At 47.7% G+C, this 14153-nt stretch overlaps 1 protein-coding gene across 1 annotated transcript; it reads left to right on the forward strand.

Moving 5' to 3' along the window:
* Positions 1 to 89: 89 nt before the first annotated feature.
* Positions 90 to 9766, forward strand: LOC142886911 (jupiter microtubule associated homolog 1-like). The gene is made up of 5 exons (XM_076024172.1): positions 90 to 304; positions 2813 to 2955; positions 6544 to 6689; positions 7771 to 7801; positions 9116 to 9766. Exons 1-5 carry the CDS (start codon positions 249 to 251, stop codon positions 9235 to 9237), a joined length of 498 nt encoding a protein of 165 aa, XP_075880287.1. The 5' UTR covers positions 90 to 248; the 3' UTR covers positions 9238 to 9766.
* Positions 9767 to 14153: the final 4387 nt, after the last annotated feature.

The raw sequence follows: 14153 nt of genomic DNA on the forward strand, positions 1-14153 counted from the left end.
GGACTTCTGTCCAATCAGAGCGATCAGAACGCCGATGGGCTGGGCCTTGGTGGGCTGGCACCGCAGAACCGTCGGATCCGGTCAAATCCATGTACTTGAGTGTCGGTCGGGTGGAGTCAACATCCTGTCGCATCTCTGTCGGGGGAAGGCGAGGCAGCAGCAGCCGCAGCAGCAGCAGACTTTTCCCAAATTAGTCCGCCTATCTCGACAGCCCGCCGCTGCCCAAACACCGAAAGAGGCGGTGAAAAATGACGACGACAACCACCTTCCAAGGAGTGAGCCCCAGCTCTAAGAGCAGTTCCAGGTAAAAGAACGCGAAAACCTTGAGCGGCAGAACAAAAGAAGTGGGATGCGAGCCCCTCGCCGAGCTCAGCGACTCATGTTGGCTCTATTTTCTCCTCCTCCGGCGCTGCCCAGCTGCCTTTTATTAGGTCGGCGAAGCTCGGACGGGGATTTTTTTTTTTTTTTTCTAATTTATTTATCTGGCTTTAGCTCAACTGTCACATCGTCTGGCCAATTGAGTTAATCTTATGGATGACTGACCTTTTAGCCGCGCCCAATTGTGCTAATTATCAACGTTTTTAACCGAGAAAACGGACAGAAAGAAAATAGTCATCCCCTTCACTCGCGTGCTGTCGTTTGTAGGCAGTCGAATAACTTTAGTTTGACGTTGTTCAATTCAAGGCCCGTCGTGTTCTCTCTCTCTCTCTCTCTGTCTCTGTTTTTAACGACAGCCATTATTTGCGGGACGTGACAGTGTAGGTATTCGTTTAAGTGCCTGTTTGTAAGAATTTTCTTCCGTGTCGAGGAGGGTCTTTGGCAGGAAGTATCCTAGACGAGAGTCGGTCGGGTCTGCGTGCCTCGTTATGACTCATCGAGTTCGACGCGGCTGACGAAAAAGGCCAACTTTTGAGTTGTTTAAGTCGGATTTTTTTTTTTGTTTGTTTGTTTGTTTGTTTAATACTACACTGTCGTGCGATGAATCACGTTCACCCGCCCATTCGTCCGTCCAGCTCGCAGTCACGGATGTTTCTCCCCCCCCCCCCCCCCCCCTCCTTTTTGATGATTCGCTCGGTGTGGATGGATCCCGGCGACCCTGCCCTTTTCGCAGGGGAAACAATGCCGAAGAAAGTGACCGCTCGCACAGCAAATTAGGCTTCATTTCGCCCATAGCTTTTTCTAACCTCAGGCACATTGGGTTTGCCGCTAGCCCTTTTTTGTCCGCCCTCCTCCGACCAGCCAGTCATTAGTCGTTTTGAAGTGGCACACGCCGTGTCTGTGGATGCTGCGGTAGTAGGGACTTGGGTGGGGGCTTTGCTAAGCTAAGCCTGTTAATCTTTCCTTAGCTGCTTCCCCCCCCCCCTTCTTCTTCTTCTGTTGCTTTTTGCTCCCTTAAGCGTCCTTTTTGTGACCCTGCTGCGTTAGAAATGGGGGCGTTAGCAGACAAGCAGCGAGCAGAATGATTTACAGGAAATCTTAGTAGGCCATCAAAAGCACCGCTGCCCCCCCCCCCCCCCCCCCTTATCAAGACAGGCCATCTTCCTCCTCTTCTTCTGCTCCAGATCTGCTCCACCTGCCTGGACATTCATGGCAGCCCTTTATTGATGTTATTTGCAGCTTTTCATTCGAGGGTGGGGTCTGTTGCCAGGCCGCTAAAGAGCTTCAGCAGCAGCAGCAGCAGCCCCCCTCCTCCCTCCCTTCCTCCTCTTCCATCACTATCCGTGTGGAAAGCGTGAGCTCATCCTGAGGTTCTGCTTGTGACATTACTGGCACGGCCACGCGTGACCGGCACGAACATCCACGTCGACGACGAGGCCCACGCGCTGTTGATTTCATTTCACCCTCCCCTTATCAAATCTAGTAACCCTAAAGAGGTGGGGTTTTCCTCCTCCTATTTTTTTTTTTTGCACCCCCATCTGCCCGCCTGGTGCTCGGACAGCTGCTGCTGCGTGTGTCAGCTGGTGGCTTCAGGGACTCTGAGGAAGGAGAGGGGCCATGGCCGGAGAGAAAGAGGGAGGGGTCCACTTTGGTGCCTCTGCAAACGTCAGGGCGTCTTCTCTCTCTCTCTCTCGCTCTCTCTCTCTTTTTTTTTTTGGTTCAACCTGATTGTCCTTCAGGGCTGCAAGCGGGGTTGGAAAAAAGGGGTTTCTCTCCCCCATTATCAGGCTCCTTTTTTGTTCGGCGAGCGGTGAAAGGAATGTCGGTGTAAACTGAGCTGTGTTTGTCACGCCTCGGCCTTTTATATCGCTTCGGAGCTGCCAGTTTATTAGCTGACCTACATTCGCTGCGGGCCTCGCAGACTTTTCACCTCCTCTGCTGACCCATATAGGAAGTCGAATTGAATTCGCTTGTCTAATAAGCGGCCCGGCCGCGCCAACCGGGAACTCGTTCAACTCCACTTGTGTCAACACAAAGGAATCCATGCTGAAGACAGTCAGCGACTAGCCATCTAGCTGTGCCATTGCACGGCGACTGGAGTCAGCTGCCGGGCAGAGACTGCCGCTGCCTGACAGGCTGACAGCCGCGGCTTAAAGTGCAGGCACCTCGCTGCTGCTTGCCTGTGTCTTTTTTGTGATTGCGGCATGTGCAGAAAAACGGCAGGGGCGGGGTATTTAGAAGGTTACAGCTGCAGACATCTCCCCGTTTATATTTGGCCATTGATTTTTTTTTTTTTTTTTTTTTTTTTTTTTTTTCTTCTCTCATTTGATCCTCGTCAGGCGTCGGATCAGCCGCGTGTTCCAGTTTGGTCCTTTGGCGCGGGCTGCGATGACTTCAGCTAATATTATTATCTCTTTCGTTCATCGATCTGCAGGGTATTACGACCGCCAGGTGGGGAGTCCAACTTCAGCCTCGGCACAGACGAGGAGACGACCCCCCAGCGCAAGGGCAAGATGGCCTCGAACATCTTTGCAGAACCAGATGACCCTCATGCTCATCGAAGGAACAACCCACCCAGTAAAAGCAAACACTCTACTTGGTTTTTGATTGATTTTTTTTTTTTTTCCATTTCACAATATTGGAGCCAGAAGAATGAAATTTGATTTATAAAGTAATATTGACGGTAATGTGAGTTTTGGAACGTGGAGGGTGCAGGGCCGCTCATGCGAGGGTAAACTTGCAATACGAGAACAGGCAAAAGTTTTAAAGTAAGCAAGAAGAAACCATGATATTAATTCTTCAAGCCGGGGCTCGGCAAACAGGCGGCCTTTTAATATTTTTTCCGTTTGAGCCGTTTAATCGAATCCCACATGTCTGGTTTGAATGTAATTTGAAGCTGTATTTTCTTGCACAGGCCGGAGGACTGGCCCTCGGTGCAGGAAAAAAGATCAGCTGAAAGTGTGTCAGCCGGTGAAATGTGTGTCCTTGGTGGAATAGAGGGGTGAGGCATACAAAATCTTTCATGGAAAACCAGTCGAGGTGTGATATTTCTTCCTGGGAGAAGTCACATGTAAATCTTTACTGGAGTTATTCAATCTCCAGGAGGCCTGATGTCCACAGACTATAGATGGAATTTTTTTTTTGGCTCCAAGATTTTAAGTAGGATTCCATTTATAACTTGCCGCCGTTGAGTTCCTCTTCAGCCAAGGATCACATGTTTTCCCGCTGGCCACTTTGCAGATAACTGTTAACGTGCTGTGCCAGATTTCCATGGTGTGTGTGTGTGGACAAGAATTTACCGTGAAATGAGCTCTGACCCCTGACCTCCATAACCAACTGCTGCCGCCGCCGCCGCCGCCTATAAACCCCCTTGCCACTCACTTTGTTTCAAACCAGCTCAGTTTCAGAAGGGTCAGCCCTCTTTTATAGGTAGCCGGGACTGAGGAAATGTGCTCCCCTCACATTCTCAATGCAAGGGAATTGTTGTTGTTTTTTTCTTTTTCTGTCAGCAATCCCGTGTTTGATTAACTGCTATTCCTGACCATGAAGCGCCATCTCATAAATGGCCTTTTTGTAAGTAAAGACCATCAGCAGAAATGCAGAAAAGCATGCACTTTGTGAAAGTTGGCCTGCAGTAGTTACCCGTGCTTCACACTTGGAATAACTCGTAACCTTGTGATAGAACTGCGTCCCCCTGCGTCGCTGTGCTCACCAAGAGAGCCTGTTCTTCTCTGCACTGGGCCTCTTTTGAAGCCCGAAGAGGTAAAAGAAAAAAAAACAAAAAAAAAATGCAGAAAAGGGGGTTTGCAGTTCAAAGTGGCGTCTTCAAACAAATTCCTGAATGCCACCGTCATCTCCCGTGAGTTGAGATACGCCACGTCCTTCAGAAAAAGGACGGAGGGAGGCTGACGTGCGCGTCGCTTTTTCAACCCAACGCTTTGAACCAGAAGGCGTCGACCATGGACAGCAGGTCACCCGCGCGCAAGATTGACGAGCGAGTTCAAAAAAAAAAAAAAGTGAGATACGAATGAACTGCACAACCCCTGTGCAAGACGTGGCCGTTCTTAACGGAACCTGTGCTGGTGTTTGCAGACATGAAGTGAAAAGTTGAGGGACATTGTCCACTCGCTAGTCTGGCGCACTGCAATTGATTTAGTTGTTGTTTTGAACAGGGTTCAAAAGGGTCCCTTAAAGTTGAATCAATGCGTATGTTTTTTTGAATCTTTGCGAGTCATTGGAAGGAAAAACAACAGCGTCGTAAACGGCTACGCGAGAGCTAAACTTGGGAAAACGTGTATCCGGGGATTTTAAGACGGTCTTCCTGTTTGCTCCGGTCCTCTAAGCTTGTGGCCACATCTGGAGTGCTCTGCGCTCAGAGAGAGGAAGCTGGTATCAGCAGCAGCATAATTGTGGTTCCCCTGGCAAGCCGTAATAACAGTTAAAGGCCGGGCATGTGTTGCCACTGACCCCGAGGTCGCGTTGTTGTAGTCAAGAAATAACAAACCGAATACATGCAGTGACATGTTTTTGTTTTGCTCCTGTGGACAAACCGTAAGACTTTTTACCCCTCGTGGTTCTGCATTGATGAGCCGCGCGTGTATGAAAGAGGATTAGGGCCACAAGAAGAGAGGAAATATTACAGGAAGGAGATTTTTATTTAAGTTTTCACTTTTAAGTTTTAAGTTGAAATTTCGTGAATAAAGTCAACATTTCGTGGGAAAAAAGTTGACATTAAAAAGACGAAATTTCGTAAATAAAGTAGAAATTTCATGATTAAAGTCTTCGGAAATAAAGTGCAAATTGGCGAGTTGACTGGATGGATGGTGGATTAACCCAGTTACCCACAGTTAAAAGCAAACTGCCAAAAGCAGGTGTATCCCACAAGGTTCACCCACAGTAATCAGGAAACTGGCGGAAACAGAAGTGCTCCACTAGACTGGCGCCCGGGGCCTTTCGACTTTGTTCTCGACTTACTTCGCGTTGACATTAATTGCAGCATTTCGACTTTAATCTCGAAATTTCAACTTTATTCTCAAATTGGAATCTTGTGGATCTCTTGTGGCCCTAATCCTCTTCCGTACGCAATCGCTAAAGGAATAAGAACTCCATTGATATCTGCAGCTCATATCCAGCGTTTTAATAGCATCCTGTCAGGCCGAAGGTTCCTGTCTCCCGGCCCCTTAATCTGTGACATCACCCTACCAGTGCATTATTCTATGGGGCCCGTGAGAATAATAACGTTGAGTGATGTGGCCTTGCGTTGAAGTGATGATAACATAATGCACCCCTGTCTGGCGCATCCATCTCGTTTAATCCTCTTCCATGTGCCATTTGTTGTGCACTGCCCCGGGAGTCGATCAGGCCATAAAGGAGCCTCTTGTTGATGACGGAGGATTTTTAACGGTGCTGATTCACTTCTCTTCATTAAAAAAAAACAAAAACCCAAATAAACAATGGCGGCCCTCTGCTTGTCCGCCGTCGCTGATCGCCTCATGACAAAGAGGGCCTGTCCCCTCCCTGGTCCTCGGGCTGCAGCCGAGCTCTTACCTTATGCGGGCGGCTTTGGTTAGCGTAGCCAGCTCCCCGACTGCGGGCTAAACGCTGGGTTTTAATACTCGTCCTGCTATAGGAGAGCGCGAGCCGCAGCCTTATGTGTGTTTTGGCATCCGGCTCGTCTGCCTGGAAGGCTTCCACTGCAGATCTAGGTCTGTAGCAAACGCCCCAATCGGATTTGCTGTTGTTTCCTGCTGATTCTCGCTGTTTTTTTTTTCTGTTTTTTTTGCCCCCCCAATGTTATTTCAATCAATTTGCCTCATGAAGACGATGTTTTTTTTTTTTCCTTCACATTTAAAAAGACTAATCTTGTCTGGAGCACAGTGGGGTTCATGGGTTAGAAACATTAGAGTCAGAGGGAGGCGGGGGGTAAGAGAGGGGGGGTTGCTTTTTGACTAATTGGATTAGTGTCCATATGGTATGACTCTGCTGCTTTCAAACCTTTGTCCTGTTGTCTCTTTCGTCCCACCCCCTCCACCCCAACTCGCTCCGGCGTTATCTACCGTACAGGAAGAGGAAAAACAAACAGAGAACGAGCTCGGCAGCTCGCGCGCTACACACCCCGCCTCGCCTGACTGTGTGTTCTGCTCCGTGTCTCTCTTTACTTTGCAGCCGGTGCGGCCGCGGGAACCCTGTGCGGAGAGCCCTCCGCCCCTCTCAGGCGGTGCCAGCAGCCTCTGCTTTTCCCCAAGAACCCTCAACCGGAACTGACCACCATCCACAACTCTGGGGGGGCCATGGTGTGGAAGAGACAAGAGGTACCGCTCATTAAAGCCGACAGCGGCTGTTTCCAAAACAAGAGCACCCGGCACCTTCCACGACGCTGTGCAGGAGTTCGGCTCGCAGTCGCAGATTAACTCCACATCAAAACAGCCCGGGAGAAAATTCATCCTCCAGTTTGAAACTCGCCCAGGATGTGGTGTGATAGATGCCCTCCGCTGACGTTTTGTAATCCCCGCCGAGGGTTTTATTTTGGGAAAACTGCTGGTCTTCATCACTGAAACATGGGAGGACTTTTGCTTAAATGGCCAATGCAGTCGATGTAAAAAAAAAAACAACCCCATGATGCATGATCTTATCACAAGTTATGGCGGCACCTGTGACATAAAACAGCCAAAGAAAAGGTTAAAACGCTGTTGTCATTTCCGCAAAATGCAGCAGTGTGTGATTTTTGCACCCGAAAGCAAGTATAGCCCTTAAGCATTTCAACAAAGGTATGTGCTTTGGAACACTACCTGTATATTAATGCTAGCTATGTAGTTCTCAAATGAATAGTAGCGAGAGGTTGTGTTGCATAAATTAGCCAGCTAGCTTGCTAGCACAGTTGACTATGCTAAGCCAGCGTACACTGGTTGCGTTTTCACGACATTAAAGCAGTTTGCGGTATACAGACCAAACACATGGTAGCTTCTGACATCCATACATCTCTTCTGAGAAGTATCGATACAGAAGTCTATCACAAAAGTGTCACGGAAACACTTTTTTCGCATTTATGAATCAGCGGATGTGACAGATGGGGTCATGTGACCAGTTCACTTCAACTACCGTTCTTGACCGCATTCAACATCGAAATGCAGATTTGTGCAAGGAATTACAAAGGGAAGTGAGGGAGAAGTGGGGTCGCAAATCGCAATTGTACTCTTTTATTTTGCGAAAAACTGTAATGGAAACATGTAAGGATAAGCAACTTATCATGCAGGTTCTCCAATTGACCACTGTTGCCACACTTTTTTTTGTTTTGTTTCAAACAAGTGGCGCAACTTTAGTCATCTTTTAAATGTCTGTTCAGTCGCGGTCCGTGGCGACGTCTGACGTCTTTGTCTCTTCTTTTCACCGCAGGATCCGAACGGCCAAGAACAAGCAAACGATGGTGAGTGTCCCCAAACTCTTAAAATGTTTATAAAAAAAAATAAAAGCCCTTTTGAAGTTGCCGACACACTCGGTGTCTAAACAGCCAGACGTGACTCGGATTACTCAGTGAATAGCAGCACGGTTCCCCTTGAACAGATGAGGTCATGCCTCAAAAAACCCCCAAAGAAAACAGACCCCGGTGATTTGTCCCGTACCGTATCCTGAGAACTGTACACAAGCCCCTCCCCCACCCCCCAACTTTTAACAACGCCGTCTCTTTGATGTGGTCTGTCTCTGTCGCTGCGGCGTAATGGCTGGGAGTGGAGCAGCTGTTCTCTGACGGCAGGCTTCACTTAGTATGAAAAGCTTTTTTTATTAACCTCCAGGTGCGTGTAAGTTAGAAAGTGTCCGGCTTCTGCCTTAATGGAGGGTTCCGCCGCACATCCCCGCAGACCTTTAAAGAAAAGAAAAAAAAAGAAAATAACAGAACTCGTTTATTATCTGCCGCCGCCGAATACGAGGCAAAGTGCCGCGCACATTTCAAACTTTTACGCCCTTGCAGGGAAGAGCTATATGTTACGTGTCGCTTCCAGTGATTGGAGGGTAATTCACTCATAAGCACTGAGGGGGTAATAAAGTAAAACCTCTGTTTGCATTTCTCCCGCCACCATTGGCAATAACTTCGCTTCAATAAAACACTCCACAAATCTGCTGCTCCGACTTCAAAAATAATGCACGCCGTGTCCGGGACTGAGTGTATGCCTAAAAAAGGTGCGGCGCGAGTTTAAGCGTGGATTAGCCAAACCTCTGCGCGCAGACCCAACTGTCACTGTAGCAGTCCTGAGCCAACAATGTGTCCGTTTGCAGCAAAAAAAAGACTTCACATTCTGCAACTCGCCTCTGCCAGTGAATTATGACATCCGGGAACTTGAACTAAATCAGTAACAACTGAGGAAGAAGGTTGCTGAAGAGAATATCTAATGTCCTCTAGTTTTAAACGAGCCATAATGTCTTCCAGTCGTTGTGCATGGGTTTGGGGTAAAGCATCCTTCCACCTCAGCAAAACTGCTCGTCGTGCAAGGAGGGAGGAAAAGGCTAAGACGCGACACTTTTCTCCATCAATGGGTTTGGTTCAAATTTAACCTGTAGGACTTTCGATAGTGGATGAAAAACTTGAATTCCAATATCCTATTTACCCTCGTTTTACTACCGGGCTGGCCGAACTCGCTGAAACACCTCGGCCTCCCAGAATGCAATGCATTGAGCGGCCAGGGGTCGATGCGAGACCGCAGAGAGCTAACGCCGCCGTATCCCATAATGCACCCTTGCACAGAGTTTCCCGAAGATGTTGAGCACGAGGACCAGGAGAAGCCACAGCCCTCCGATCCATCGGGGGGCGCCGCAGGCAACCGAAGAAACCCCCCTGGTGGCAGGTCCACCCTCATCCTGGGTTGAGGCCACTTTCTCCCTTCTTTTTCTTTTCTTTTCTTTCTTTCTTTCCTTCTTTTTTTAAATATCATTCAAACGCTTTTTTATTTTTTGAAGATAAAACGAAAAACCACCGCCGCCACCGCCACTCTCTTCCTCCTCATCAACCTGTCATCCCATCCCCCATCTTCACCTCCTTCACAAACTCTCTGGCCGTCATGTCCTACGGGCCCTCACCCCGACCCCACCGCCCTCCAACCTGTCGTCTGGATCATTTTTTTTCTATTAAAATAAGAAAACTGTCGATAAAAGCACTTTATGTATCTCACTCCCCCCGCCTCCCCCCCACCCCACGTCCACCCTGCGACCCGTCTGCCCGTCTGCTCCATTTCAGCCCGTCCTGTAGTGCATCGCGCCTGCTGGGAAAGGCATGACGTTTTAGCTTGGCCCTCTTTCTTCCCCACTGTAAATGGTAAATGAAAAAAAAAAAAATGTAAAAAAAAAAAAAAAAGGATTTGATGCGTGGATTTCTAAGTACAATAAAGATTGATATGAATTTTCTGGTGTCGATTGTTTTTCTTTCTTGGTCTCTCTCCCCCCCCCCCCCCCTTAAAATTTGATTATTTGAAGCTGTAACGTTGCAATTCAGATGAATGAAAATCCTCATCAGCGGTTGTGTGCCCATGGGATGAATAGATGACAGTGACATGGATATAATATTGGGGTTTGAAGTCATACAGTGGAAAGGAGGTGGGGGAAAAAAAATGAACAGTCCAATTCTGGTTTGTGTCTTTGCAATGCGTCCCAAATCCTGATACTTGACTCTCGGCATTATTTATGAGCAGTGAGGTGGAGCCTGCAGCTCTCTGAGAGCAGAGGCAGACTGTGTGACTGGACCTCTTCCCGGCTGAGGCAATCACAGCCTCCTCCCAACTCTCCTTGAAACAAAGTCAGCGCTGCCGATGACATCATCCGTTGAATATTTGGCCGGCCTCCTGGATTTTCTGATTTAAGATAGGACTTGCATTTTGTCAAGGCTCCTTGTCTGGAGATATTTTTTTTCTCTCTCTCTCTCTCTCTCGCTCTCTCTCACTTCACTTCAGCACCCAGCAAGAACCAGTTGGTGCGCTCAGTTCAGTATGTTCAAAGTGGGGAGTTAACCGACGCAAACACATTCATGGGGCTCTTCGGTGAGCACTCTTCAAGCATGACTTTATTTCGAAGAAAAAAACGCCTTTCAAGAGCACCATGACGAGCTCATGGAGGTGAATGTAGTGCGCTTTCTGTATCGGCCTGCAGATTGGACCCTCCATCACACTCATTTCAAATGAATGGGAGTGAATAATATGGGCCGTTTCTCCAACAGTTTTGACATAATCTGAAGGTATTTTCGTTCCTTATAGATTTAAAGTCATTTGAAAGGTTTTTTTTTTTTTTTTCAAGTGGAAGAAGTTCTAATGCTCTTATAGTGTCTTAATATAATTCAAATTTCATACAATAAGTTCAGCTCTGGGGCGTTTGGAGAAAATCAGTGAAACAGCTGTGTTCACTTTCACAAGGAGAGCCCTCGCTCAGCCACCTGGACAGTGTTGGGGAAACATTGCCGGGGCTGAAACGTTGCCTCCAGTGACCCCCCCAACCCCCTCGCCAAACCCCCCCGCCACCCTCACCCCTGTGCCCGCCACCCCGTTGATCACTCGGATTTCAGGGAGTCTTTGATTTGAACGTCTGTGTATTATTGACCTAAAGACTCTTTGCAATCCGCTTACTGCGAAGCCGAATAAGGGGGGCCCGCAGGGGGGGGGGGGCGGATCATCTCTCAGTCTTTAGAAATGACGGGCAAACGGAGCGGCTGAGTCCAATATGTTTTGCTGCGGTAGTTTTCATACTGTGCCTGAGCCAGCAGCTTCCCACTGGCCTGCGTAACAGCAGAGGAGCCTCTTTTGCATTTTTTTTATTTATTTTTTTTTTTTTTAAAGGAAACAACCGGAATCAAAGCTCCTTTCAGAATATTTTCCGAGACTCTGCCCCGCGGTGAGGTGTGTTCAGGTTCTTGTCTGCAGCGAAAGGCATGCAAAGGTCACTCAGGATCAGGAAAAGAACTTCCTGCCCTGGAGACATGCCAGGATTTTGGAGAGCAGTCAATGAAGGCTTGTTTCCAGTCAGCTTTGTCAAATCCCCCACTCACCCTCCACACCCTCCCCCTCTTCTTTTTAGCACACGCTCACTCTTGCCACTGTAGTTTTTCACCTCCATCTTTCCAACCGTTTGCTTTTATTTTCCGGTTTGCCGGTCGGCCGTTTGTCCGCCCTGGTTACCAGCTAATCAGTAGTAAAACCAGACTCCCTACCTTCCCGATCCGCCCTGATCATCCTACTAATCTCTCCAGAGAGATGAGAGATTACCATTTTCCTCCCCCGCAGCCATATGCCGAGTCATATATCCGATGCCTGTGATGAATGCGCGAGCGTCCAGCAGCTCATTTGCAACCTGAGCGTATTGACGGCGGCCCCATTAAACAATGTGCAGGCCAGATGAGGCCCCCGGGTGTCTTCTGGAGAGATCTCCCAGGGGGGAGGAGCATGAGCGTGGAAAGGAATTAGGAAATGGGGTGAGTCATCAGTGAGCGACACGGCGCGCAATCAGTCCCTCAATACCCGCATTCATACCCCACTGACTGAGCAACTCTGCCACGGCAGGAGGAGGAAGAGGAGGAGCAGGCTGGGTTTTGGATTCCTCTCACTAACGCAAATCTACGAGGTCATTCTTTCATCAAATGATGAGTCACACCATGATTCCCATCTGGTCAAGTGTTCCTGTCCTCTGCTGTCTTCCTGCCCTCTCCTTGCCTGGTCATGCTGCAGCCTCCTGATTATATTGCACCCTCAGAAACACACACACTGCACGCACACCAGAGGTCCCTAAACAGGAAGCACTGGTTGGCAAATGCAGTGGGGTTGCTTCCGTAGCAACAAAGGAAGTGCAACAAAGAGGCGCTTTGGCTCATAATGCATCTTCCTAACAGGACGTGACTGGGAAATCGGTGGGAGGGGGGGGGAGGGGGGACGGACGGATGGGGACCCTTTTTATTTTCTCCCATGGGAGCGAGTCGGAGAGAGGAGAGGGGTGGGTTTGATTTTTTTTCCCCCCTTTTTATTTATCTCCAAAGAGTGGGACAGACTTTATTGGCGGTATTGACGTTGAGTTTGTGGTTCGCCAGTGAGCCAGCTGTGCACAAAACACACTTTGCTGTGAGATCATGATTCAAGCGATTTATTGCTCAGCCTCAGTTTGTGTTTTGTAATCCCTATATTTTTTCAATCCCTGCTTCTGGTTCTAATGCAAATATACGAACCAATGAAAACTATCATAGCGACTTGCACGGAATTTTCAGGTCCCTTATTATGTAAAATTAATTTACAAAGTTTGTAACGGTGCTGTGTCTCTATTCTTTCAATGAAAAAGTCATTTTGTCAGAAAATTTGTTCCAAGACACTCACATAGGGAAATAATCCCTTTACGATGTCATAAAGTGCACCGATACCTCACTAATACCATTCCCAGGTTTGTGACAACAATCCCAACCGGATGTTGGTTCCATTATCTGAAGCCGCCCTGTGACGGGTTTAGTTTTTGTCCCCTTCCAAACATATGGCTTCTGCTTTTAGCATGAAGCTAACACCTCGTTTTTGCAGGAGGCTGCAAACAGGGGGGCTAAATACGCAGTTTTCTCGATATCCATGGAGTCCAGGGATGCGAAATGGGAAGACGGCAATGTCGGTCCTTTAAATATTGTGAAGCGAACCGATCCTTGAAAGGTTTTCTAAGAGCTGTCTTGAATGCCGCGACTGGACACTGAAGAGGTCTGTACGTGGCAAAGAGTTTTGGAAGAAACAAAAGTCACAAGCCTAATATAAATTGCCAAAAGTGGCTCATTCTAAGTGGATGATCTCATTTCTGACCGCAGGCCATTAAAGAATCCTCACAACATCACTGCCCTCTGTAACCAGGGCTTACTCCCAGGGCGGGTGTCTCTCTCTGCTGCCACCTGCGGAACAATGCGGGAGTACTTCCGTCTTTCCTTTGGGCTGTGAATCATTTAGTCTCCCCGCAGAACTATTCACCTAACGTAGCTGTTTACCAGGCTTTTCATGCTCATCACCCCTTTGCGTTTCAGGTCGTAAGCAACACAGTTGTGTAACACGAGAGAATCTTGTCAAAAGTGTGGTTTTTGTGCTGTTTCTGGAGTGTTTTCTCTCTTTATTAGGCCTCCCATGCAAAACTTTTTAGACAAACTTATCCCCACTGGGGTGCCGGATCACAGGAAGAGATTGAGTGAGAGACGGCTACCACCCCAGTGCACTGCCGAACATCACAGGAAATACTTTCTTACTTTATACAATTTTTTTATTTATTTATTTTTTTTAAACTTATATTCATTATAAAGAATGGAGCATCTGCTTACAAGCAATTTCCTCTGGGATTAATAAAGCATTTTGTCTGTCCACCTTTACACCACTAGGGGGCAGTACAAACACTGGAAAAAAAAACAAAAACAAAAAACACCCCCCACAAACTGGTGCAGAAAGACGGTTAACTCCGGAGGTTTCACCCCTGGTCAAATTTATCAGACACAGGCACATCACTCTTCGCTGTGTGGTGGCTTAAAACGAGACAAACTTTCACTTCCACGTCAAAACTATTTTATTTATTTTTTCAAGCTGACGATTGCGTATGAAAAGTAATAGTGTGTGTGTGTGTGTGTGTGTGTGTGTGTGTGTGTGTGTGTGTGTATGTGTGTGTGTGTGTGTTTTACCACCCCACACGCAATATATTTACTTATATTCATACTTTTTTGCCTCCCAGGCTCATAATGCCACATACATTATGGAGTATTCTATAATGATTCATAAGGTCAAGTTAGTGAGTTTACTTCCTCTCAT

Source organism: Nelusetta ayraudi, unplaced genomic scaffold (genome assembly GCF_046127955.1).
Source record: "Nelusetta ayraudi isolate G7.1 ecotype Tasmania unplaced genomic scaffold, CSIRO-AGI_Nayr_v1 ptg000016l, whole genome shotgun sequence".
In the NCBI taxonomy this organism is placed as follows: domain Eukaryota; kingdom Metazoa; phylum Chordata; class Actinopteri; order Tetraodontiformes; family Monacanthidae; genus Nelusetta; species Nelusetta ayraudi.

Excerpts from the sequence above, each read along its gene's own strand:
- LOC142886911 (XM_076024172.1), top strand. The coding sequence starts at position 249 with ATGACGACGACAACCACCTTCCAAGGAGTGAGCCCCAGCTCTAAGAGC. Across the intron at positions 305-2,812 it reads AGCTCTAAGAGCAGTTCCAG|GGTATTACGACCGCCAGGTG; the intron begins GTAAAAGAACGC and ends ATCGATCTGCAG. Across the intron at positions 6,690-7,770 it reads TGGTGTGGAAGAGACAAGAG|GATCCGAACGGCCAAGAACA; the intron begins GTACCGCTCATT and ends TTTTCACCGCAG.